The following is a 27,372-nucleotide window of genomic DNA, read 5'->3' on the forward strand; positions in this document are numbered from 1 at the left end:
GCCGCGTAGTTTCCATTTCTCTGCCATCCTGAGTCATTCTGGCATTTCTTCCAATAGCAGCAAGGCGTTCAAGGTGGTTTTGAACAGCCACATGTTCAACTTCACCTCTGAAATAAGGGTGTCTTTGCCTGGACTGTGCTCTCATGGCTTGGTCCCTGGGCCCAGCATTATGCCCTGAATTGTGGAGGTCTGAATATTACCGCAATGATTGCGAAATAGCAACAGCCTAACTCTTGCTGAGGAGCTTATGAGGCTCCTTTAATTAGAGTGATATGAGACAACTGGTGTCATTATAAAGATTTGGAGACACTAAAGCAGTCATTTTAGAATGGTTTGCTCTGGTGCTTTCCAAAATAGTACCCACGTTCTACTTAATTTCCTCTACTGGGACTTTCAATCCTAACATGTCAATGCACGTTTATGGATTTATTGATTTTTTTAAACATAATCAGTTCAAATCTTTGACAAATCATTTTGGCACTTGTTTGTCAGCTAGAAAATAAGTCATACTGAGGTTTCTGTACCATCAAAGCAACACACTGACAGCTAAACCTTGACATACTGTGGAAAAAGTTTGAGAATCTTGCCCTGTTGCAAAAGGACCTATATAGAATGGGACTGGAAATGAATTCAACTGATATTTTTCATGAAGAAAAAAAAAAAGGAGATTGAAAAAGCAAGTTTTCATCCCAAAATATTTAAGAAATTAAATTTTGGTAACTGCAAAATCTGAGCATTTTCAAAGACAAACATTTGTTTTCATCAGAAATTCTCAGAGGAAAAAGTCAGTTCCTGACCTACTCCACACCTAAAGGATTTAGGAACACAATTGCCATTGACCGTGGGAACTGTGCTCCTAAATCTTTTGGGGTATACTTTCTGAATGACCTGGCATTTATTTCGTTATTAGTATTGAGGATTTGGGGGTGGGGGAGGGGGCTTGTTTTAAAATACAAATGAACAAATACTTGAGCTTGTTCTTTAGAGGGCTACTTCAGGTTAACATTCATTTTCAGTGAAGTCTTGTTTGTATTACTAATGCCACAGTTATTGCAACTGAATAGATTTTTAAAATCCTGTTTAGACCAGTTATATTTTAGGTCTTGGATTTCACGCAACTCCAACAGACAATGGAGAGAGTAGCAGGCTGCCGGGTTGACAATTTGTTTGTGCCCATCCTGTAAGGTACCAAGGGCTTCTGAAAACTACTGACCAGCCTCACCTCTGGTGGGGAGACTTCAGTAGGCAGCGAAGGTGCTCAGTCCTTATTTACCCACCTTGCATCTCAAATCCAAATGAATGAACCCAAGCTCTGAAGGTGGTGAATATTCTTATTTCTGTTATAAAGATGGCTAAAGTCACAAGCAACTCAAAAATTTAAGGGACACACAGTTGGCTGAACCCACAGCTTCACACTCATCTAAGGACACAACTTCTGCAATATTCAAGTCTTTGGGGTAAGCTGCAGGTATGAAAGAAAAATCCATGTATTCAACTGCATCAAATTTGGAGTTTAAGGATGGGCACTCTGCACCCCGCCACATCCCTTATAGAAAGATCTTTTTTCAGCTGCTAGACACCATATCACAGTGATATAACCAAACCGACCCCTCCGAAGCTGTGCTTTGTAACTGAAAGACAAGATACCATGCTTCCCTGGCTGTCAGTAGTTTATACCATGATATTCAGCTTTAAATGCTTCCTTCCTCTTTCCTTTGGACTCTAGGAATTTGCATGCTGTCAGAAGGGATAATAGTGAGAGACAAATTGGAGACTCCTGGGGTGAGGGGAGAAGGGAAGACGCATCACGGATAAGGGAGCCTTGTCCCTATTTTCTGGCACCTGAAGGAGTTGCACCAAGGAGCCAAATTGCTGCAGTGCCTCAGTCATATAGAGCCTCCCGATTCCTTGTGGACACGTGTACCGTACAGGTGAAAGCAGGGATGTTTACCTCCATAGGCCTGTAATTCTTTTTCAGCATAAATTAAACAGGTAGCCTCTGTCTTCCCTTTACAGCTTTTGAACAGATATCAAAAACAAACAGAAGACATTGGCACCATCACTTCTTCAGCTACCCCGTCATGCCTCAAACTCCTGAAATGAGAAGCAAGACGATAGTCTGTTAAGAAGTTGGGTGAGGGTGTGGAAAAGGGTTATCCCAATCACTCTTCAGACTGTAGCTCGGGTGTACTGCTTTACAGTGTAGAGTTGCCAGCACCTTGCATCCCATTCACAGTCCAGCATTCATGTCTCACGGGAAGGCGGTCACTTCTAGAGGACAGACCAGGACAGCCACTGGCTGGATAAAGCTGAAAACTAAAGGAACCCTTTCTGCAGCTGGGGCTTTGGGCCTTCCAAATGCTGTGCACTCAATCCCTGGTGAGCAGGAGGAGGGACTAGACCCTTTAGGTAGGTGCTGTATATTCTGGGAGATTTGTGTTTCTTCTTAGCACACTGATCTGTTGTAAGGCACTTTTCAGTAATGGCCCTCGATAACATCTGTCCAGATCCATTAGCAGAACCACAGGCAAATTCATTCTTTCCTGTGACAGTCCCTGAGTTGCAGTGCCCAAGTATTCCCTCCCCCCTCTCCCCAAAGGTAAGCTGGTCACTAGAGCTGCAAAGAAGCAGGCTGTCAGAGCAGCTCGAGCGACTTCAGTAGCCTGCTGGGAAGCCACCTTTCCGGGAATCAGACACAGCAGCCCAGCCACCAGCAGTCCACAGAATGGCCTGGACGACGGCGCTACTGTTAGTCCGCTTGATATCGTGTTTCCTCTTCTTTAGTTCCTCTTCTATGCCCTGGAATGCAGAGAGAAGGGGTAAACGCACAGAGTTACACAGTGCGTGCTGTGTACCTCACTCGCAACACACACGTATACTGGACTGCTGAGCTGCCCCCTCTGCTGCTGGTAGCTCCGCGCAGAAACCTGTTCCACCATCTCCACCCTCCCACTCCTCCAACCAGCTACCTCCTTTCTCCGGCTTTCCAAGGGGTTTTGCTACAACGTGACAGAAAGCAATTCTTGATGTCATCCTAAATAGAGCACAGGGTCTGGTTCAAGAGGTGAATATAGCTGAACCACTTGGTAATAAGCAACCATAATATAATTAAATGTGACATCCCTGTGGGGGGGGTGGGACACCAGATAAGCCCACCACAGTAGCATTTCATTTCAAAATGGGGAACTGCACAAAAAAGAGGCAGCTAGTGAAACAGAAATTAAAAGGTACAGTCCCAAAAGTGAAATGCCTGCAAGCTGCATGGAAACTTAAAAAACACCATAATAGAGGCTTAAATTGAATGTATACCTCACATAAAAAAACATAGTAAGAGGCCCCAAAAAGTGCCACCGTGGCTAAACAGAGTAAAAGAAGCAGTTAGCGGCATAAAGGCCTCCTTTAATAATTGGAAGTTAAATCCCATCGAAGAAAACAGAAAAGGAGCATAAACTCTGGCAAGTCAAGTGTAAAAGTATAATGAGGCAGGCCAAAAAAGAAGAATTTGAAGAGCAACTAGCCACAGACTCAAAAAGTAACAGGAAAAGCAGGACGCCTGCCAAACAATCAGTGGGGACACTGGACGATCAAGGTGCTAACAAAGCACTCAAAGGAGATGAAGCCATTGCGGAGAAATTAAATGAATTTTTTGCATCAGTCTTCACTGTGGAGGATGTGAGGGAGATTCCCAAACCTAAACTATTCTTTTTAGGTGACAAATCTGAGGAACTGTCCCAGATTGAGGTGTCATTAGAGGAGGTTTTGGAACAGATTGATAAACAACAGTAATAAGTCACCAGGACCAGCTGGTATTCACCCAAGAATTCTGAAGGAACTCTAATGTGAAATTGCAGAACTACTAACTGTGGTTTGTAACCTATCATTTAAATCAGCCTCTGTACCAGATGACTGGAGGATAGCTCATGTGACACCAATTTATAAAAAAGGCTCCAGAGGCAATCCTGGCAATTATATGCTGGTAAGCCTAACTTCAATACTGGGCAAACTGGTTGAAACTATAGTAAAGAATGGAATTGTCAGACACATAGATGAACATGATTTGCTGGGGAAGTGTCAACATGATTTTTTGTAAAGGGAAATCATGCCTCACCAATCTAACTAGAATTCTTTGAGGGGGTCAACAAGCATGTGGGCAAGGGTGATCCAGTGGAGATAGTGTACTTTGATTTTCAGAAAGCCTATGACAAGGTCCCTCACCAAAGGCTCTTAAGCAAAGTAAGCAGTCATGGGATAAGAGGGAAGGTCCTCTCATGGATCAGTAACTGGTTAAAAGATAGGAAACAAAGGGTAGGAATAAATGGTCAGTTTTCAGAATGGAGAGAAGTAAATAGTGGTGTCCCCCAAGGGTCGATACTGGGACCAGTCCTATTCAACATATTCATAAATGATCTGGAAAAAGGAGTAAACAGTGAGTTGGCAAAATTTGCAGGATGATACAAAATTATTCAAGATAGTGAAGTCCAAAGCAGACTGCGAAGAGCTACAAAGGATTCTCACAAAACTGGGTGACTGGGCAACAAAATGGCAAATGACCTCCAATGTGGATAAAGGCAAAAGAATGCACATTGTATGAGCTTGGGAAACCCATGCGTGCAGTTCAGCGATGTGCTTTGTACAGAGAGGAAACATAAGCAGGAAGCAGAATGGACCACAAAAGCAGAACTGCAGTGAGTCTGGGGGTCTTTATAGATCCTGCCCAACATGTGCTTTAGAGGTGGAATTCAGAATCCCAGATCCCAGTTGCTCAGCTGAGCCCTTATGGCTCTAAATAAAAAGGGCAAAACCTTAGGGCATTCGAAGTTAGTGTCAGAATTTTGCATTTCTCTGTATCTCGACCACACATACCTCCCTATCACTCTGCACTGCCCAAACAGGGACAGCGACAGCCGTTATCAGAGGAAGCAGAGCACTAGAGTGATAGATCTTGGCGTCATTGTGGATAGTTTCCAAAAACATCTGCTCCATGTGCAGCTGCAGTCAAATAAGCTAACAGAATATTAGGAAGCATTAGGAAAGGGACAGAGAAGACAGAAAATATCATAATGCCTCTGTAGAAATCCATGGTACACCCACATCTTGAATACTCTGGTCAGATCTGGTTGCCCCATCTCAAAAAAGATATATTAGACTTGGAAAAGGTACAGAGAAGGGCAACACAAATGATTAGGGGTATGGAACAGCTTCTGTATGAAGAGGTTAAAAAGATGGACTTTTCAGCTTGGAAAAGAGATGACTAAGGGGTGGGGGGATATGATAGAGGTTGATAAAATCTTGACTGGTGTGGAGAAAGCGAATAAAGTGTTATTTACTCCTTTACAGAATGCAAGAACTAGGGGTCATTAATAGGGAAATTAATGGGCTGCAGGTTTAAAATTTAAAAAAGAAAGTATTTCTTCACACAACACACAGTCAACCTGTGGGACTCTTTGTTGTGAAGGCCAAAACTATAACAGGGTTCAAAAAAATAACTAGAGAAATTAATGGATAGGTCTATCGATGGCTACTAGCCAGGATGGGCCGGGGTGCAACACCATGCTCTGAGTGTCCCTAGCCTCTGTTTGCCAGAAGTTGGGAATGGACAGGGGGTGGATCACTTGATGATTGCCTGTTCTGTTCACTCCCTTTGAAGCACCTGACACTGGCCACTGTCAGTAGACAGGATATTGGGCTAGATGGACCTTTGGTCTGACCCAGTAGGGCCATTTTATGTAAGTGAAACATTTTGAACACTACAGCCCGTCACGTCCATTCATGAGCTCCTCATCCATGCCACTTCAAGTTTTGTAGGCAAACTGCCTCACTCCAGTCAACTGACTAGTTCTGAGGTTGACAGGGCGTTTTTGTGGCTTTTACCCAAACTTGATAATGGCTATTTTAGTTGCTGCCATAACTACAGCGGAAGCCCCTTTAGCTCTCCACAGATAGAAAAGGGGTTTCTGGACACAGTGTTTCTAGTGTGATGAACAAAGCAGGTTTTGTCTGGGAAAAGCATATGTTTTTAAAGACACAAGGCCTGCAGTGTCTGCTAGAGTCGTTCAGGAACTCTACAGAGAAAATGCTGATCCACATCTGCCCGCAGGACATCGGGGAGGTTAGTGTATCAGAGAAGCAGGTCTGCTGGCTTAAGTTGAGTGGTATCTGTCATTGTGAATCCAGACTGAAGCAGGTTTTACCCCAGTGTAGCAATGCATTGAGAGAACAGCAAAGGTCCCTTGTAAGGACCTTTGATGGAAGTTTTCTACAGATTTCCAAGGGTGATCTCAGCACTGAATGAATATCTCCTTGGCCATCCTGCAAGTGCCATAGAACGACTCAGCTTCATACCCAACTCTTCAGGATCACGAAGAGAGTGATACATTAAGAGACAAAGCCTGTTGAAATTCACTGGGTTTGAAGTTGTTACAAACTTCATGCCTAGCCCAGGCTGAGTATTTTGAAAAGCTTTTGAGCTACACGGGGCCAAGGACAGCATTAAATTACCTGCAGGCAAATCCAAGGGCAGCTCTGTAGTACTGGCATTTCCGGCTTTGTTTGCAGCCAAAATTCCGAGTGCAAACCCACATGGATGGGCCCTTGAACTCCGTGTTGTGGATCAAGGCCAAAGCTTTGCCCAGCTTTAATTCTTAAGCTCATAAACAGTCAGGCAAACATTACGCAATAGAATATAGGGAAAACATTCCCACAGTGCCTGCGGAGACCAGGATCATGTCTGACATCATACCCCCTGCCCCAATCCCTCCCAGAGAAGACCAACAGACCTGCTCTACGTTCTGCTCCAGCTCCGTGACATTGGGAAACAGCTGATCATGAACTCGAGGTTCTTCCACAGCCTTTGTCACATCGTACCCGAACCAGAGGGATTTGATGATTGTCTGGATGAAGCAGAAAGCCGCAGCATTAGTACATGACCTGCCCCCAGAGAAATCTGTCATTGGTGTCAAGATACTGCAGTAAAAGAGAGCCAGATTCCTCAGCACGTTAGGCGTTACCTGTACAATGCTGCCTCTAAAGCTGGTTGAACGGGACACAGGAGATCACCCCAGTATACAGGGCTGCTCAGGTGATTCAGAGCCACCATAGCCCCTTCTCCACCACCCCCTGCCTTGAAGCCAGGCTGGACAAAGCTCCCTGATGCCTGACTCATCCCTGGCTGTTCTAACTGCCACTTAGGGCTACAGGCAAACACGTTAGAAGATCTCTAGGATCAAGGACCTCAATAGCTGGCTTAAGGCAACTATTTCACAACCTCCTCTTGCCTTGCACCTCCAGATTCCAGGTGCTAGCCCCACGTGTACAACTGCTGTGCTTTGTATGAGCTTGGGAAAACCCTGCGTGCAGTTCAGCGATGTGCTTTGTACAGAGAGAAAACATAAGCAGGAAGCAGACTGGACCACAAAAGCAGAACTGCAGTGGGTCTGGGCGACTTTATACACAGCTGTGCTTTAGAGGTGGAATTCAGAATCCCAGATCCCAGTTGCTCAGCTGAGCCCTTATGGCTCTAAATAAAAAGAGCAAAACCTTAGGGCATTCGAAGTTAGTGTCTGAATTTTGCACTTCTCTGTATCTAGACCACACATACCCCCCTATCACTCTGCAGTGCCCAGAGGGACAGCGATAGCCGTTATCAGAGGAAGCAGAGCACTAGGGTGACAGCTTCTTCCTGTGAAAACCGTAAGACTTTGTAAGGCTGCTTCTGTAAGAAGTTTGTACAGTGAATCATGAGGATCCACATTTCAAAAGCAGACTGAAACGAAGCCAAGTTAGAGTTCCAGTACATGTAACCTGTAGCTGTGCAGCGCAGCTGCCATTTGAGAGTCCTGCATTTGTACCTGCATGAGGAGAAATGCATGAAGGAGCAGTTCCCATGCAAACCATGTAGCTCTCAGAAAGAAATATTGGATAAGTTAGGAACTTTGCATGCCTGTGATGCACGTGACCTAGATTGTCCCGTTAATTCTCAGTAAGTTATACTGAATGAGGCTCAACAGCAGCCTCTGCTGGTCTTCTGTTAAAGTGTACTTGGACCATTATCACCCCAAAGCAGGGCACACCATGAAAGCTACCTCAGAAGCTTGGAACATTGTACCAAATCTGACTTGGATTCTTTACCGCCAAGGATAGTAGACGACTGTATTTGCTAACCAAGTGTTATTGACCCACTAACTCTTTCAGCAACCTAAAAAAAAAAAAAAAATTCACCCTTTTGCACTCAGGAAAATCTCATGCAAAGAGACAGATACAAATATTCATGTGCTCAGGAATGTACACAAGTACGGGGTTTAGTGTAAACAACTGTGGGTTGTACGCACACACAGGTGCTTTTTAAAGTAGCCTTTTTAAATGCCTCCAAAAGCTTAAGGCATTGTGTAGGCACTCAGCAAACTTGGTTTTTTTGAGATCACGCTACATTAGTTATATTATAATAAACTGCATGGCCGAAAAAAGTGACTTCTGCACACAGCATAGTGGCACACCTGACGCTTCTAAAATGAAGGTTTTCTATTGCAGATACCGTTTTCCATTGTAACAGTGTTGTGAGGGTTAGGACAGCAGCCTTCATTATGCATTTCTACATTTGTTAGGGTTATAACTTTAATGTACACTAACCATTTTGTATTGATTGGATTGTATATATATATATACTTGCCAGAGCAGTGTCCTGCTCGGTTGATTAATTGTATTAAGTTCTGTAGAAACATAAAACATGCATTTAGAATAACGTCCAAGTCAAAGGAATTTGGTATGTCCTGGTCTCCAGAGCATGGTGGAATGATTCAGCTGGGACGTACGCTAGGGCTCCGTATAGCTGCAGCTAACCCCAGGGCCGGCTTCCTAGGCGGTTGCCTAGGGCACCAGGATTTGGGGGGGCAGCATTTTGCCGCCCTCGGCAGCAATTCGGCGGCGGGGGGTCCTTCCGCGCTCCGGGTCTTCGGCGGCAATTCTGCGGCGGGTCCTTCACTCACTCCAGGACCCACCGCCGAAGTGCCCCGAAGACCAGGAGCGTGGAAGGACCCCCCTGCCGCAGAATTGCTGACGACGACCGGGAGTGCGGAAGGACCCCCGCCTAGGGCGCCAAAAACCCCTGGCGCCGCTCCTGGCTAACCCAGGTAGGTCCCATTAAGTAGTACTTAGCTCCTATGTAGCACTTTCATCCATAGACCCAAAGCTCTTCACAAAGATTGTCAGATGGTCATCCCCATTTTATCTATGGGGAAACTGAGGTTAGTTGATTTGCCCAAGAACAGTCAATGGCAGAGCTGGGGATAGAGCCTAGATTTCTGAACTCCATCCCAGTTGTGAGGTTACATTATGGCTGTTTTCTTGTGTGATGTGCTCACTATGACGTTCTCCATGGAAACAAAGCATGTCGATCACAGAAGATGGGAGACAGTAGCCTGGAATTCAGCAACACTGAAAAGGACATATCTACCCATGAACCCTAAGTGAAAATGAGCTCTGAGTGCGATGCTGTAACTAAGAGGGTGAACACATCCTTCATACCTAAGCAGGAGACTATCAAATAGGATGAGGGAGACCCTATTACTTCTGTATACCCCATTAGTGAGACCATTATCGGAATAGTGTCTAGTCCTGATGTCCACGCATCAAAAAGGAAAAGAGGTACAAGAATATTTGAGGTCTGGAAACCATTCCTCATAGACTGAGCTTCCTAAATCTCTCCATTGAGTTTACTCCAAGAGAAGGTTAAGAGGCGACTTGATCACAGTCTATTACTACCTACATGGGGAAGCGATTCGTCAGTAAGTGGCTTTTTAATCAAGCAGGAAAAGGCATAATGGGATCCTATGGTTGGAAACGACAAATTCAGACTAGAATTATGGTGCAGATTTTTAACAGTGATGGCAAGTAACCACTAGAAGAACTTACACAGGGAGGCTGTGGATTCTCCATCACTTGCAGTCTTTATAGCCAGATGTTGTCTTAAAATATATGCTATAGTTCACACAGAAGATATGGGCTTGATGCAGAAATTACTGGGTGAGGGTCTGCATTTTGTAGCGGGTCAGACTAGATTGTCATAATGTTTCCTTCTACCCTTAAAATTTCTGACTCTCAAGGCAATCTCATGGGAGCCTTCCCAATGAGAAGCAGGACAGAATGACTCAGCCGCCTCTCCAACCTTGTCTGGCCTCTACTAACTGTCTCCTCATCCATCCCACAGAGACACGTACCAGTGCTGTTGCTGTGGTGATTTTTGTTCCTCCAGACGCACCAACCACCATCTTGATCTTATTTGTTTTATCCACTAGGATTGATGGACACATGGAGGACAGGGGCCGTTTACCTGTAAGAGTGCACACAGACATTAACTTGTAGTTAATTACATGCCCACACCACCATAGCCTGCTTAGGCTAGAAATACAGAACACTGCTACTGTTGGTCTTTTGCAGATCCCAGATCTGCTGGTTCAGCGCACAAGTCTCTCTTCAGCTGCCAAGGGGATTCTGTCATCCCCTGAACCCCCCCCCCACCTTGTTGACTTTGTAGAGGGGGTGGGAGTGAGAACTACAAGGGCTTTGAGCTGGCCCCTGACATATGGGCACACCTCAGCATGCCAGCTATCCAGTTGCGTGCACCCATACACTGGAGGCCAGGGTTCCGCTTCAGAACTCATCCCTGAGTAATGGGCCCTTCCTGGTCACTTTCCCGTCCGGGCGAGAACCTCTGTGGCTCTAGATCTGATTGGGGAGGCTCCCTTGCACTAAACCCTTGGCCCCCCATCTCATCTTCATTACCCCATGAGCCACCCTTGTCATTGGCAAAAGGCAGCTTTTACATATAGGGGGTGTCCCTCTCTGACTCCACCTCACCTGTAAAAAAATAGAAACAAGGGAAGTAAAGGGAAGAGACCTGGGTTTAAAGGTTAGCAAAAGACAGTGTATTTTTTTCAGAGCTGTATTCCAAAGGTATTGTGGGGGAGGGAGAGCATACACACTGACACAAATGCATTTTAAATATTTATGCAAATTCCTTGCAGCCCGTAGATTGTTGGAATGCTGCAAGGTTGTGCACCATTCCCAGGGCCTCCCACGTTCACTCACTGCCTCCCTGATCAGTGATGTCCAAGGCTCTCTTGCAGTTGTGGAGCACGGCACTTGGAGTGATTTTTGAGCTCACCTTTGTGAGGGGTTCAGGCAGCTGGGGATAAGCAAGTCCCGGGTGTTTTGCTTGACACTACAGATGCTTGTGTTCCTCTCGGCCAGGCAGTGCATACAGATCACAGTAAGGAAACGTGATCTGTAGTTAATGAGCTGTTATCAGTGATGCAGTATACAGAACGTGCGTGTTTCCCACATGTGAGAGGGACCTCGAGTCAGTGCAGAGTCAGGGGATGAAGTCAGTCATGATGTCAGTGCAGAGTCAGTGAGAGGTCAGGGGATGCTGCTCTCTAGCTGGCAGTCAGCATCGCTTTGGGATGCCAAAGGCAGCCATGATACTGGCTAAGGAGAGGGAGTGACGTGCTACCTGGTTTGATGAAGTTTGCAGTAGAGGGAGGGACTCCGAAGCCATTGACGATGTAAGGTGAACTGAAGTCATCCATCTCATCGTTAAATATGATTCCACTCACGTTGGAGCGAACTTCTGAGCCAAAGCTAAATAGAACGAGCAGAAGGGAAGGCACGTCAAACCCAGACTCTAGGACAAGGACAAGCTTCAGGTAAATTGTAGGTCACGTGAAACTAGGGCTGTCGATTAATCGCAGTTAACTCACGCGATTAACTCAAAAAAATTAATCACGATTAAAAAAAATTAATCGCAATTAATCGCAGTTTTCATCGCACTGTTAAACAATAGAATCCCAATTGAAATGTATTAAATATTTTTGGATGTTTTTCTACATTTTTAAATATATTGATTTCAATTACAACACAGAATACAAAGTGTACAGTGCTCACTTTGTATTATTTTTATTACAAATATTTGCACTGTAAAAATTATAAACAAAAGAAACAGCATTTTTAAATTCACCTTATATGCGTACTGTAGTGCAATCTCTGTATCATGAAAGTGCAATTTACAAATGTTGATTATTTTTGTTACATAACTGAACTCAAAAACAAAACAATGTAAAACTTTAGAGCCTACAAGTCCACTCAGTCCTACTTCTTGTTCCGCCAATCGCTAAGAGAAACAAGTTTGTTTACATTTATGGAAGATAATGTTGCCCGCTTCTAATTTACAATATCACCTGAAAGTGAGAACAGGCATTTGCATGGCAGTTTTGTAACCAGCACTGCAAGGTATTTGCGTGCCAGATATGCTAAACATTCATATGCCCCTTCATGCTTCGGCCACCATTCCAGAGGAAATGCTTCCATGCTGATGATGCTCGTTAAAAAAATAATGGTTAATTAAATTTGTGACTGAACTCCTAGGGGGAGAATGGTCTCCAGCTCTATTTTACCTGTATTCTGCCATATATTTCATGTTATAGCAGTCTCAGATGATGACTCAGCACACGTTGTTCATTTTACGAACACTTTTGCTGCAGATCTGACAAAATGCAAAGAGGTACCAATGTGAGATTTCTAAAGATAGCTACAGTACTCGACCCAAGGTTTAAGAATCTGAAGTGTCGTCCAAAATCTGAGAGGGACGAGGTGTGGAGCATGCTTTCAAAAATCTTAAAAGAGCAATACTCTGATGCAGAAACTACAGAACCCAAACCACCAAAAAAGAAAATCAACCTTCTGCTGGTGGCATCTGACTCAGATAATGAAAATGAACATGCGTCAATCCGCACTGCTTTGGCTCGTTATTGAGCAGAACCTGTCATCAGCATGGATGCATGTCCTATGGAATGGTGGTTGAAGCATGAAAGGACATATGAATCTTTAGCGCATCTGGCACGTATATATCTTGCGATGCCAGCTACAACAGTGCCATGCGAACGTCTGTTCTCACTTTCAGGTGACATTTTAAACAAGAGGAGGGCAGCATTATCTCCTGCACATGTAAACAAACTTGTTTGTCTGAGCAATTGGCTGAACAAGAAATAGGACTGAATGGGCTTGAAGGCTCTAAAGTTTTACATTGTTTTATTTTTTAATGCAGTTATTTTTTTGTACATAATTCTACGTTTGTAAGTTCAACTTTCATGATAAAGAGATTGCACTACAATAATTGTATTAGGTGAATTGAAAAATACTTTTTTTTTGTTTATTACAGTGCAAATATTTGTAATCAAAAATAAATACAAAATGAGCACTGTACACTTTGTATTCTGTGTTGTCATTGAAATCAATATATTTGAAAATGTAGAAAACATCAAAAAATATTTTAATAAATGGTATTCTATTATTGTTTAACAATGTGATTAATTGCGATTAATTTTTTAAATCGCTTGACAGCCCTACATGAAACTATTGTATCTCAGAGTGAGACCTCACCGCCCTGCAAGGAACAGGCCTGCACTCAGAGAGCGCCTAGCAGACTAACAGAGGGACATTAACCTACCCCTGGATCTCACTTGGGGGAGCCAGTTCTCCTCTGCCTTTCACGTGGTGGTGTAACCTCTGTACAGGAGACACTGCCATCCACATGAGTGGGAAACTCTATTTACAGCCACTTTGCATGTGTAACTATCCCAGGTTTGATCAGGACCCAGATTTCCCATACCAGGGGCCAAACCAAACCTCCAAATACCCAAATGTGCCTAAATGTGCGGGTTGAACTCCAGCTCCAAACCGCCCTAGGGGTAGGGGTGCTCCAGTACAACCCATCATGGAGATAGGATTGAGTTGCAAGCTCGGATCCAGACCCATCTCTACCAGAAGAGAGGCGGTATTTTACCAGAACGCCACGGCAGCAACGTGTACTTTGTTTACATTTTCTCATTATTGATTAAATCACTCGGCAACCAAATAAACTGCAATCACCTTTATGACCCGCTAGTGTCTCACACCCGATTCATTCAGTGATGCCACAGCCCAACACTTGACACGTTACAGGCATTTCGATAGGTTGGATTTGACCTCACCAGGTGAATCAGGCAGGAAAGGTTCACGCTGAGCAGAGGGGAGGAAAGGCCATCCTGGCTGCAGTCTGGTAATTCAGGATAAAGCCTCTGATTACTAACTAAAGAACTCTCTTAATAGCCAATAACAGCGCAACACTCAGGTTGCTGGTAATGGGCAGAGCAGCTGCAGTAACTATACTTCCTTTGTTACGACAGAAGGAAAGAAAGAAACAGGAAGAGTCTGATAATGTAAGGAAACGTTAATTGAAAAGAGGTACTTGAGTGCGGTAGGGGATTCCCTGACGGCAAAGCTAAGGGACAAAGGGGGTGGAATAGGTCATTGCAAACTTAAACAAGAGCGGGCTTGAATGAAGCATAATGGAGGCCTCCAGTCCTTATATCTTATGTGTCCTACTCAATAGCATGGGACTCAGCATTAAGCGCCTGACCTGTAAAGTGCCCTCAGCTCCCGTGGATTTCAATGACTGAGGGTGCTCAGCATCTGGCAGGACTAGACCAGAGAAAAGTATAGAACCTAGAAGTCCAGTTCAAGTCTTACCAGAACAGTGGCACCTATATGACTCCCATAAAGGGAGTTCCAGTCAGCAATTCCTCTACCAACGACTAACCCACTATGGAGATACCAGTCCAGTGATGTTTATACCAACCACAGAACCACTATGAAGACGGTAGAGGCCTACATGGAAATAACGTCTGAACTCATACTATTGGTTGATGGTGCTGGTGGCGGACACAGCACTGCCATCATCAGCCACAACGGAGAGATGGGATGTACCGGCATTATCTGAAGTGTAGTACTCTGGCTCATAGTAGTCGACTGTATGGGTGGCGTTGTCAGTGATTTTCCCCCGTAGGTTATCCGCAAAGAACGCAGAGGTCATGTTCCTGATCACCTGTTAGGAGAGACAAATGCAGCTGAATGCTACCAATAAGTTCCAGTTAAAGATGTAATTCTAGAATGCTGGAACCCTTGCGAGATGGGTCACATCAGACCTTGAAAAACTGGGGAGAATCCAGCAAGGAAGCCACTGGCTTTCCATTGTCTGGAATCCTTTGTTCCATGCTGCTAGGCCAGCACGTCAAGCTTCCATAAAGAGAATGCTGCACACACCGACACTAATATCACTGAGGCCAGTTCACGTCTTTCATTGTCAAAACACTTTATGGAAGTCCCTTGTCACCATCCCCGTGAGGTAGGCAGACAAGTGGAGTTATCCTTGTTCATAGTCTGTTATAGTTTGTATAGCGCGTTGAACATGTAACATGCTACGGAAGTGCAAAGTATTATCTATATTATGTAAATTCTACTGGCAAACCAATGGCTGCCCACTGCCCACAAACACCAGTGGAAATTCCTTTTTATATCCCTGGCAGGTCACCCATGGATCAGCGGTAACATATGGCTTTACATTTGGATTCAGATCTGTGTTTCATCAACTTGCTGATGGCAAACAGAATTCTGAAGTGTCCTTGGAAATATCTGGGGTCCCCTGTCAGAGGCTGGAAGCCAATCGCCACTTGGTTTTCATAATGCTTTGGATATGCAGAAAGATCTTGCTTTTAGGACAAGTGACTTCTCTGCTCTTTACCTCCGTAATGTTGACAAATGCTGGGTCTCCCAGTAAAGTCCTCTTGGCATACGCGAAGCGGAAGGCCTCCACAATGCGGTGGTAAGTCAGACCCTTTTTCTCCATGGTCGTGATACTGTCGCTGGAGAAATTAAATCCTGGCAATAGTAGATAACACATTGTGAGCACATCTGAAAGCACAGGGCCAGTGGGTGGCAAACAGGAACTGGCTCTGAAAGATGGTCAACTTGAAATCTAGTCATTTTAAGAAAAGACTCAGAAGCAAGTATTGCCCCAGCCTCTGAGCCCCAACAGCCACTGCTTGGGGTCTGACAGTCACGTTTCTTTTTTCCTTTTCTGCAGTTGCTGCATGAAAGACCCATTCAGAAAAAAACAGGCCACTGACAATACAGAGTGCTGTAAACACTTCAAAGAGAACATGTCCTCTAGTTTCTGTTAGAGTGACCTTAAAGTGTTACTTGCAAGAATGGCAGGTAAGCACATTTCAAAAAGTGGGGTCACTTATAAGTTCGTGTCCCTTCCATTTCCACACATGCGGGTACCAGAGGACACCCATCAAGAGAATCCTTTTCATTCTTCAGCCCGTTCTTTCATCTGCTGAGGCCATAGCCTACGTTTATGGAATTAGAGGGCTGATTCCCAGATGTACGAAGTGTTCTTCTAACAGCCTTCAATCACTGGCCACTTCAGAACTGAGGTTGATTAAGAACGCTGCTGTTTACCTACCGAGATTGCAGTGGCCAATGGGCAGCAGCGGTCTTTGGGAATCCCCAGGCTGCTATCGCCTGTAACAGTGTGGTTCACTGAGGCTCGCTCTTACCTTTCAGTATGTTGAGGATGAGTGCTAGCACTGGGCCACTCAGGGGGGCACTGGGTGTGTACATGGTGAACTCCCCGATCGTGATGTTTAAAGGATTTTCACTCAGGATCGGAGTATAGTCTCTTAGGTCCTCCATTGAAATGATGCCCCCTAGAACAGAGAGAAAAGCCATCTGTGGCTCCGGGTTTACATGATCTCCAGTAGGAGGAAGAATCTCTCTTCCCCCTTCCCCATCCTAGCTGTGGCTGCCAGTGGTGAGAATGCAGTGGCCTCACCATGATTGTGATCTAACCAGTGAGATTCCACAGATTTACTGAGATAAGGGGATGTGTGAATGGAGATGGGTTTATCCCTTTTCTGACTCAGGGTCAGATCCCCAGCTGGCAAAAATCTGCATCACTCTTTGGTGAAGTTTGACTGACTTATACCAGCCAGGGTTCTGGCCATCTGCATCTCTCATTGTGGGAGACTGGTAACATCAGGGAGCGAGCCACAGAATCCTCTTGTTTTACAAGGAGGAAAAATGCTGGTGGTGGATGCAGACGCTTTATGCTCCCCCACAAACAGAGTGGTTGGTGCTGTCTGTTTCCAGCCTCACTGGAAAGGAACTGATGCAGGGTTTGCAGAGTGTGATGAAGGAAAGTGGTGGTCAACACTGTGTGAACAGGGATTATTTCTCTCTGTATTATGTTCCCTGAAAGGGACGCACTCAGAGGGTCGGAGACCATTGCTGAGGGAGCCGAGCCAGGTGGACCATACACCCAGGCTAGGAACAGTGAGTGATTTTAATTTATTTTCGCTCCAGGGCACTTTAGAGCCTGTGGCCACATTTTCAAGAAAGCTCAGTGCCCAGCAGCTCCCACAGAGAACAAGGGGGGCGGGGTGCAGTTCTGAAGAGCAGGCCCCAGTTGTGGGTGCCAAGCACTTTTGATAAACTGGCCTTTGGTGGTTCAGGCACCCGAGTGCTGAGCATGGTGTGAGCTAGACAGACTCTTGTGAAGGCTCCTGACCCCAAGAGCCGACAGACCCCCGGACAGAACTGAAGGAAAATGGATGAACTAGGTGTCCCTGGCCCTCCAAACCCAAACTGAACCTGTGAGGTTCAGAGATGTGGCTGACAAGGGACAGGACATGCAAAGGTGGCCCAGGCCCACCTGGAGGCTGCATCCAATTCTGATCACTTCACCTTAAGAAAAATACAGTAAAAACTGCCAGAGCTCCTGAGAAGGGCAATAAAGGTGATTACACTGCGCACAGAAAGGATAAGACAGAAGGGACTGGCGGCTTCTATGTACTGACATTGTCAAAACCGAGCCATCCCTCTTACCCCTTCTGTGCCTCAAGTTCCCCATCGTACTTTGTAAAGTGCTTTGAGAGCTGATGAAAAGTGCTATAAGCTGGGAATCATTATCCCATAATACAAAAACAGGGGGGCACTCAGTGATGTTAAAAGTCAGAGCATTTACAACCAATTGAAGGAATTACTTAAAAAAAACCAAACAGTATATAGTCAGCTGGAGGAATTCACTGCTCCGGGAGGAGAAGCACAATAGGTGGGTTACTACAGTTCTGTGAATTCCGAAGCTATGTACAATGTACTAGCTAAGCCTATGCTTCTGTCACCATTTAGTGGCCTACAGAGGGTAAGAGCCCTATTCCCACAGACAGAACAGACTAAGTTCACATGCTATGGGCCTATGTTTTTAGGTATAAGCTATTATCAGAGGTTGCATCTCAGATTAGACAGCAGACCTCTGATATGCTATGGGAAGTCAGTACTTCCCATGAGTCTAAAAGCAAAAGATGTTTGGACCAGAGATTTCACGTAGGTTATTTCCTGGCAGGAAAAGAGTCTACACTTTTTTATTGTTCCCTCAAGATTAAATTTAATCTGGCACAAAAAATTCTCCCAATAAAATTGTTTCTCTCCAATAAGACGCTAAATCAGTGGTTCTCAACCAGGGGGTACATCAACTCATCTAGATATTTGCCTAGTTTGGCAACAGGCTACGTAAAGAGCACTAGCAAACTCAGTACAAACTAACATTTCATACAGACGGTGACGAGTTTATACTGCTCTATATACTATACACTGAAATGTAAGTACCATCTTTATATTCCAATTGATTTATTTTATAGTAATATGGTAAAAATGAGAAAGTCAGCAATTTTTCAGTACTAGTGTGGCTGTGACACTTGCATTTTTATGTCTGATTTTGTAACCAAGTCGTTTTTAAGTGAGGTGAAACTTGGGGTATGCAAGACAAATCAGACTCTTGAAAGGGGCACAGTAGCCTGGAAAGGTTGAGAACCATTGCTCTAAATCATCAGCCCCACGACTACTGACTTATAACCAATGACTCAACTTCAGCCAGCTGCTAATGGGTTTCACTTTCTTTGGCCATTATAAGAAGTTTTGCTAAATCCGAGACTTGGTATCACAGCAAAGATTTTCATCCATGGAAGCTGAACTTCTGCAGCTCTCGGAATATGTTTGGGGAGTTTAGGTTTTTTTATTATATATATATATATATATCAAAAAAAAGATACTCAAGCCCCTGGTTTCTCACCTGCCTCCTTGATGTCTTTGACAATTTGCTGCGCCAGGCTCCCTGTGTAAAAGGCGTCTGCTCCCTCGTTGGCTAAAGTCTCGTAGGTGTTCGCTAGTTTGGGCATCTTGATGACATCCCCCTCATGTAGGATTGTTCCTCCTCTGCAGAACACTTCACTGCGGGGGAAAGGAAAGGAGAGTGAGGGAATCAGCTCTGACATTGAGCTTCACCATAGACACCTTTGGCTTTGAGTTGCGCAGTATGCAGGCTAACAGCTTCCGAGAGAAAACCAGCACTGCGGAGTTAGAAGACATGCTATTCACATGGTCCCCCGGACACAAGTACCAAGACAGTAACGCCAGGCCTGCTCGCTGAACAACATACACAAGGAACTCCTGCCTCAGAGTTAAAACAAACTCATCGCTCAGTGTAACCTACACTAGTGGAGAGTGGCTCTTTTTGTCCAATAGACTTGTAGCTGGTCCACATCAGAGATCAAACCTACCACAGCAGCCAGGGATGGGGCTTGTCCTTGAGCTCAAATGACAAAGGCTCATACTGCTGGTTCTGAAGGCCCTGAGTTCAAAGCTTGCTGCCACTCCAAGCAGGGGCAGTTATAATAGCACCAATGCAGGCTCCAAAGCGCTACCTACCACAGTGAGGGGTTGCTTTCAATCGCCTTCTCTTTTGACTTGATGGCTGCTGCCAGACCTTTCCCAATTGGGAACCCTTCTCTCGCCAGCTTGATGTTGGGCAGAAACAGGCTATTCCATGGCAACTTGCCATGCCGCTTATGAGCCATTTCATAGCCACGAATTTCTCCTGGAACCGCAATGGACAGGCCCCCTGAAGCAAACAGGGAAGACATTAGGCCATTCGGCAACAAACACTAAGCAAGAGCAAAGACAGAGTTGTCTTTATGTGAACTCATTTCCAGAACAAGAAGTGAAGGGGACCCCTCCATGGCCATGTCTTCACTAGAGCTGAGCTTGTTCAGTGGCCAAACCGGGAGAGGAGGGGGGAGAGCAATCAGGAAACAATTGTTGGGTTCCAGACTGGAAGTTGAGTTTCTCACCATAATGAAAAAACAAAAATAAAACTTTGTTTTATTTTTGAACAAAACATTTAATTCAGTCCAAAATATTTGGGTTTTTTTTATTATTTAAGTAAATCCATCAACATTTCTAAATGAAAACATTGTTTCAAGAAGAAAAGTCAAAATGTTTCATTTCAGAAGTGTCAAATCAAAGCATTTAGATTTTGTTTTTAAAGCTGAACCTACTTCCTGAATTCAGCCTGAATTCAAACACAATTTCAGTTGACTCAAAACTGCATTTTTTGGCAAATAAGAGTTTAGTCTGCAAAATGCTGCCTTGCTCTAATGTTCACTTAGCAAGGAAGCTGTTTTATGGGAATAGCCTGCATGAAACAGTTGGTCGCATCTCATGTCTTTGCAACAGTTCAGCCCACCCATACGATCATGCTGTTTGACGGAGCTGGTTTTGGCCCAGTCACTCCCTGTAGGTGTTCGGGAACTCTGGAGGCAATTGCTGGTAGCAAGGGGTTGGGGGTTTTACCCAACATGAGGCCCTGCAGTGTGGGATGGCATCACTAGAGCTAGCTGAACTGGTGAAGCAGCTTATGGCTTCCAATCCAAAACCGGGGAGAAAGACTGTCGTCAAGGACACAAATACAACCAGAGCTGAACCATAGGCCTCATTGCATCCACCTGCGCTGGGATGGTTATTGGGTGTTGACACGTGGCATTGTACAAGTAACCCATGCAGATGGGATTTCAATCCATGGTTTGGTGCAACGACTTGTACCTCACATAGACCGTCCCATTTTTATTGGCACCTCCCCAAATTGTAATGTATTCCTCGGATACCAGTTTTCTCCACAGAGGCTTTTCCCTTCCCCCCTCAAATACAGATGTACCCCAGCAAGAGAACTTGCTTTCCTAGGTCCCTCAAAGCATTCTGGGAAGGCAGTTGGTTTAGCTGCTTCATGTCTTTTTGATATGGTTCTGTTTCCAGCAGGAGCGCCACCAGCTTTTCTGCCACCCTAGGCGGCGGAAGGTCCCGCCCCGAAATGCCGCCCCCCACAGAGGCGGCGGAAGGTCCCGCCGCTGAAATACCGCCGTGGTCGCCGCCCCCCAAATTGTAGCGCCCTAGGCGACTGCCTAGGTCACCTAATGGGTTGCGCCGGCCCTGGTTTCCAGTCAGGAGAATTTCTACCTCTCCTCTGGACCCTCTAGGCCTCCAACTGGAGCCACCATTAATCAGACAGTTGAGTGATGGCTCTCACGGCAACACAAGCATTGATGAGATCTAACAGCAGGGGCTCTTGTCTATCAGAGCATGGGGAGGAAAGTGGCAGATGTTATGCTGTTCATGGCAACACAAAATATGGCCCCTTAACAGTTGTGTATTAAGATTGATTTTCTACATTGTTCTTTGTATGAATGAGACAATGGGGGCTGTTGTGACTGACTGTCATGGACGAGACAGTACATTCTGACCTCCTGGACAAGTGAAGATACACAGCAGCAATCAGCAGGAGGTGGAAGAGATTTCTGAGGAAATTGAGAAGGTGAGAATCCCAGGGGGCTGGGTAGGGCCCACTCCAGCCACAAGATGCAGAATAGTCAGAAGTACTTTGAACCCAGGAGATATTGCAACAGTAGCTAAAGTTTGAACAGCCCAAGGATCCACTTACTGGAATCAACATGTCAGCACCATCTGACATCTCCTTACCTTTAAGGGAGAGCTCTGTGTTGTTCCCAAACATGCCCAAGGATGCATTTTTTGGAGCCACCTCTCTTGCATTAATGACTTCTACTTTCCCTTTAAAGACACAAGGAGTAAGGATGGCATCAGCTCTTCACTCTAGACACACAGCACACTGGCTTTGTGGTACTGAACCTCTGAACTGGAGTCCTACAGCACTGGGAGCTAACTCCTGCTTGGCTGGGGTGCCTGAGGCCACCCCACCTGCGTTGGTAGGGTATGATGTCTATCACACCCGCCCTGTGCTAGGATAGAATTAAAAACTTTGCTTTAGACAGAGCCATGTCTCAAGGGTAATGCTGCCCATCATTTACGACTGACCCTCTTACCTGTGTGGGTGTAGATGGTGAGGAAGAGACCCCCTCCGATTCCCATACTGTGAGGATTCATGAGGCCCACACAGAGCAGAGCTGCAATTGCAGCATCTACTGCAGATCCTCCTTGCTGAAGGATATCCCTGCACAGGCCAAAGAGAACAAAATTATCGTCCAGCAACCGACAGCACAGCAGCCTCTTCTCCAGCACTTTCAGGACCTCCTTGTACATGGTAGATCGCAGGGCTGCGACAGACAAGTTAGGCTTTCGTACCAGATTTGGACTGGCTACAGAGCGTCCGCCATAGAGCGAGACAAGAGAGGTGTTCTCTGTCTAAGAGATACTTTAACGTGCTGCCCGCTTTGCGGCCGGCGGCTCAGATAAGGTATGTTACACATGGCATCACCTAGTGGCTGAACATTATAAGACCGGTTTAGTGTCCCATCACAGCCGCCACTCCCTCCTCCCGCTCACAGGCTCTCAAGGGGTTGCCTGCTTCAGCACAGAGGCAGGAGGGAAGCAGTATCCAGTCGCTTTCTCAGCATTTTATTCAAGATGACAAAGATGCACCTGGTTCAGTTTCACAGAGAAGAAGCCTGCAGACGACCGAGCTCTCCCTTGGTAGCATCATCTACTCTTGAGCGTTCCCCCATCTTACGGAGTAATTTTTAAAAAGCAGCATCTCCTGCTGGTGTGGGCTGGACAGATCTGCATTAAGATCAGCTTGAAAACCCTGCTGAGGTTTTCTAGAGCTGCTTATGGCATTTAGATGTCCAGTTCCCATTTAAATTTAAAGTGAGAATTGGCCACTGAAATCCCCATGGAGACTGAAAAAATGGATTTTAAAGGTGGCTTGAAAAGTTTATTTCAGTCATTTATGTGGTTCCCATCCCTGTGGACCCATTGTACATAGCTTAGATGGTCAGCAACCATGTTTCTCAGGCATGGGGAGAAAACCAAGCATTGCAAGACTCCACAGGCAGAGAGCTAGCAAAGCAGTTCCTGAGCAAAAGCAAATAGAACAGTTTGGGTCTTTGACTGCTACAATAGCTAAGAGAATGTACGGACGTGAGTAAAGAGAGATACCTTCCAATTATTGAGCACTGCCCAGCGTCCGTGGCTACAGCTGCTGTCTTGTAGAGATGTCCATCCTGTGCTGGGGGCAGCGGGGCTGAGCGCAGTCCAAAGAAAAACCCCAAGAAAAGGACCAGGCCCAGCAGGAAGCCAGTCAGAATCCCAACCGTCAAATAGCGCTTCTTCATCTTTCTGTGGAGAGAGACACTGTGAGCAGGAATCCCCACGGGGCCTACAGGCGATTGCTGAACATGGTACCAAGAGGGCTGCTTCCAGCAGCCTGTTTCAAATACACTGGAAATGAATGTCCACCTATCCAGTTTCACTCTCTGGTTTCTCACCAGTTGTCTCCTCTCTCGACTCCCTATTGAAGCAGGGGAGGTCCGGGGAAGAGCAACTGAAGGAGACCAAAGGCGCATTCCATTCAGAGAAGTTAGAGACTCGGCCTACTCCGTCTGGAAGGGAGGTCGATAGCGAGGAGCTTTTCAAAGGCACCCAGGGCAGATGGGCACCCAACTCTCATTGCCTTGGTTAGGACCTGGGTGCCTAATTACCCCTTTTGACTTTCAAACCTCACCCCCACGCCAAAAAGCATAACGAGGTCATTGGGCACGCCTGTCCTTGCAGTCCCGTGAGAGTCCCCAGTGTCAGCGGGACAGAGCTCAGATGCAGTCCGTCTCAGTTCACTTGAGGAGCCCTATCAAATGCTGTGCCAGACCCCAGCTCTATTACATCCCTGAGTGCCCTTCATTCAACAGTTTGTCATTTGATCAACATTAAAAAGCTCATCGCTGTCTGGCGTGGGCTGGTCTCCTTCAGCTTTCTGCTCATGAGAGCGCCCGGGGAATAATGGAAACAAGCATTCCCTCTTGCAAGAGACCGAAGTTAGATTTACTGGATGGCAGTTACCAGGGTTGCTCTTTTTTCCTCCTTTCCCTTCACAGAAAGTTTGTACATCTCATTACCTCCCTCCCCCGGTCCCCCGTTTTTAAACCAGGTCAAAAGTAATTGCCAGTAGCTCAGTTAATCAATTAGCTAACATCCCTGGCCCTACTGATCTGCAGCAATTCCAAGTATTCCCGACCCTAGATTTATTTTCCATTCACAGGTACATTATATTGATACCAAGAGCCTTTGGGTTTTCATGCTGAACATCGACTACAAGCAGCAGATCAGGGATTCTATCAATCATTTTAGAATGATTACAGAATTCTCCCTCCTCGTCTGTTAACAGGCCTATTCTGTGCAATACTTTCTGCCCCCATTCCCTCGGCCCGGATAATTCTATTTATTATTAATATAGCATCACTAGTGTTCCAGTTTATAAGCACAGAGCCCTTCAAACCCAGCTGCTTTTGCTAAGATTTTAAGCCAGCAGACAGTTTTGCAAGAGCTGCCCCATACTTCTTCAAAAGGAGCAGGCCAAGATATAGTAATTAACACAGTGAGCATCTAGGATAGATTACGTTACATTGTAGTAAGTACCGGTAAGTAGTTCCACATAGAGTAGAGGAGGCACGATCAGGAAAAGCCCCAGGTACAGAACTTGATTTAAGCTGAAATAAATTATAAATGTCTGGCAATGACTTCACAGGAGAAACGCTGTGTTTTCAAATTCTGGAATCAAAGCAATTCAAAAGATACAATTACCCTTTAACTATCCCCAGCTATTGTCGCTTGTGGAAGAATTAAGGTACCCAAGGAATCAAAAGCTGCCCTCCCTCTATGCAAGGTCATGGGGTAGCCATAGACCTGTATTATATACATCTTCAATAGTGACACTATGAGCACATTGTCCCACTGGCAACATACCAATATAGGCACAACCCACTCTAAGTGGTACAACATGCAGAGTACTCAGAAGGTGTCTTTTATCCCATTCCTAGGTGCAACAGAAGCCATTTGCTTTCCCAGTAGTCAGGGCCTCATTTCCCCAGAAACAGCTGCACTGGCAGTAAGAAAATAAATGTATCTTCTTTTAATTGCTTATGATCCTCCCTCTCCCCTCCCCCCCGAACAGTACGGGTTAGTTACAGATGTAATACTGCCAGCACACTTAGTGCAATAGCCACGCTACCCAGGTACCTTACCAAAGCATCGGCTGTGCGCAGAGAGAAAGCAGGCAGAGGCATAGTGTGACAAGCGGACAGGACTGACCCTCTCCAGTGATGTAACAGTCCCAAGGCAGGATGTGATTTCCAGCCAGGTCAGACTAGCTCTCGCTGCCCTGTGGCAGAGGCACATGCAGGACCAGTGAGCCGTGGGGGGAGCCAGTGCAGAGGTCACTGGAGGGAGCAGGCCAGCCAGGATGGAAGCAGAGTGGGTAGGTTGGCCCATCAGGGAGGAGATTAGCTGAACACCCCCCACACACACACACACATCACTCCAGCCGAACAGAGGTCAGTGCGCCATCCTGGCCCTCTGTCTATTAGTAGCCATCGCATTGCTCCTCCCATCCGGGCACGGAAAGCTTTCTAAGTCTCGTAGCTCATTACAAAACTAATCTACTGCCTGTGCCGTTACACGTGTGAATCTTAAGGACAGGCAGCTGATGGGGAAAGGGTGATGTCTCTCTGTACAGGTTCCGAGCTTGCTTTACACTGGACCATTCTAAAATCAGTGGCATACTTGTCATACAGTTACTGTGCATCGAAACAGAGCAGCCATTATGTCTCCAACAATAGCTCCCTCAGCCTTGGATCTTAAAGACAGTTGTGTTTATTGGCAGCGAGTTTGGACTGGCTCTGTCCTCGGCGTGTTACAGAAAGTGCCGCAGGATCTGTCACCAGGCAGGAGGCGTTTCTTTTCTGTGGCTTATCTGACCCCTTTACCCCTGCAGCACAGGGCATGATCACTGGTCCCAAGGCTGGAGCCTGATGCCATAAGCTTCTGAATCATTGGAAGCAGTGCTCTGTGGCCTGACCATCCTGGGTCTGGCAAGCTGCGGTGGGGCACAGTGTCAGACTTACCTGACCTATCCAGCCAGGCTTTTGACAGATAGGTGACCCATTCTTACAGTGTGGGGAGAGGGGTTATCATAGGCCCTTTATTTTAAAAGGGACCTCTTGTTTCTCACTGTTTATAATCAGTGCAAGTTACCCCAGTACCACAGTGATGGGCATCATTCCAGACCAGTAAGGGCCAGATTGGGCCCAGCTGCTGGGTGACGGCACACAGTGTACAAAGCCTCTGACCCCTTGAGCCCCATGCATGGGAGTCAAGCCCGGCCAGTCCCGCTGCAGATGACAGCCACCCCGAATCGGGTAAGGCTAAGACCAGGACATGAACTCCCACGCCCTAGCTCAGCACAGCTGGAAAGACACAGGGAACGGTTGTGTCAGTGCCCCAGCCTGTATACCTGGGAGGGAGTACCTCCTGGAGCCAGCGCCCCCCCATGCTCCTGCTGGGGCAGTGCAGATCTGCAAGGCCCCATCCTCAGGGCTGTGCCTATCAGAGAGCCGGGCTCTGTGTTCAAGAGTCACAGTCAGTGTTTCAGCTTAACTCTCAGCTCAGAATTCAGCTCCCAAGTGTCCTTTGGGCTTAGAATAAGTGAAGCATCCAATGCGTCTTCTGTCAGGAGACTAGGTCCCCAGCCTCGCAGCAACTCCTGTGACCTAAGAGGTACGTTTCTGTTTCTAACTAGTATAATCTGGTGGAGGTAGGAATAAAAATCATGCACTTGGAAGGGCCAACCAGGACATTGAATAGACATGGACCTACAGGCAGAAGAAAGAGAAGGCATCTCGATGAAACGTAGCTGCGTGAGACGGATCATGTCAGGGAAGAGAGCAAGAGAAAAAGTTTGGTCCCTGTAGGAAGCTAGAGGACAGAGCTACAGGAAAAGCAGGCAATCCTGAGCAGAGCCGGGACTAGAACCAGAGCCAAGAACACACTAGGTCTTTACTGCCAGAGTTAAAGGAAAGCTACTGGGTGACCTAGCCTACTGTAGGCTCCGCCACTAGAGGGCAACGTCCATCCTATACACAAGAGCCACTACATTGCAGTTTTGAAGATAGGAAGGAAGGCTGTGAATGTTGCTGCATGGTTAGGAAGTACTGGCCGATGTTATGACCAACATTTCAGTACTTACCTGATGCCTCTGGCTAAGTGGCATAGACAGGTGTGTTAAGTGGACAGCCTAGTTTTTCCCTGTTGAAGCTGGCTCTTTTCTCCAAGGATTTATTGGCAGGACTAGTCAGAACAATTACTGCG

At 46.0% G+C, this 27,372-nt stretch overlaps 1 protein-coding gene across 1 annotated transcript in view; it reads right to left on the reverse strand.

Moving 5' to 3' along the window:
• Positions 1–2,615: 2,615 nt before the first annotated feature.
• Positions 2,616–27,372, reverse strand: part of GGT1 (gamma-glutamyltransferase 1) — a 75,496-nt gene continuing 50,739 nt past the window's right edge. The window contains exons 2-13 of the mRNA XM_029913684.1: positions 23,173–23,367; positions 22,101–22,228; positions 21,739–21,828; positions 19,636–19,828; positions 19,001–19,158; positions 16,431–16,580; positions 15,611–15,747; positions 14,727–14,914; positions 11,507–11,634; positions 10,212–10,324; positions 6,777–6,890; positions 2,616–2,799 (exon numbers count right to left, since the gene is read on the reverse strand). Coding sequence (XP_029769544.1) covers positions 2,656–2,799; positions 6,777–6,890; positions 10,212–10,324; positions 11,507–11,634; positions 14,727–14,914; positions 15,611–15,747; positions 16,431–16,580; positions 19,001–19,158; positions 19,636–19,828; positions 21,739–21,828; positions 22,101–22,228; positions 23,173–23,367 — 1,738 coding nt within the window. The 3' untranslated portion in view covers positions 2,616–2,655. The remainder of the gene's footprint in view (positions 2,800–6,776; positions 6,891–10,211; positions 10,325–11,506; positions 11,635–14,726; positions 14,915–15,610; positions 15,748–16,430; positions 16,581–19,000; positions 19,159–19,635; positions 19,829–21,738; positions 21,829–22,100; positions 22,229–23,172; positions 23,368–27,372) is intronic.

The sequence above is a fragment of the Terrapene carolina genome, unplaced genomic scaffold (assembly GCF_002925995.2).
Source record: "Terrapene carolina triunguis isolate 2854851 unplaced genomic scaffold, T_m_triunguis-2.0 Scaffold790, whole genome shotgun sequence".
Taxonomy (NCBI): domain Eukaryota; kingdom Metazoa; phylum Chordata; order Testudines; family Emydidae; genus Terrapene; species Terrapene triunguis.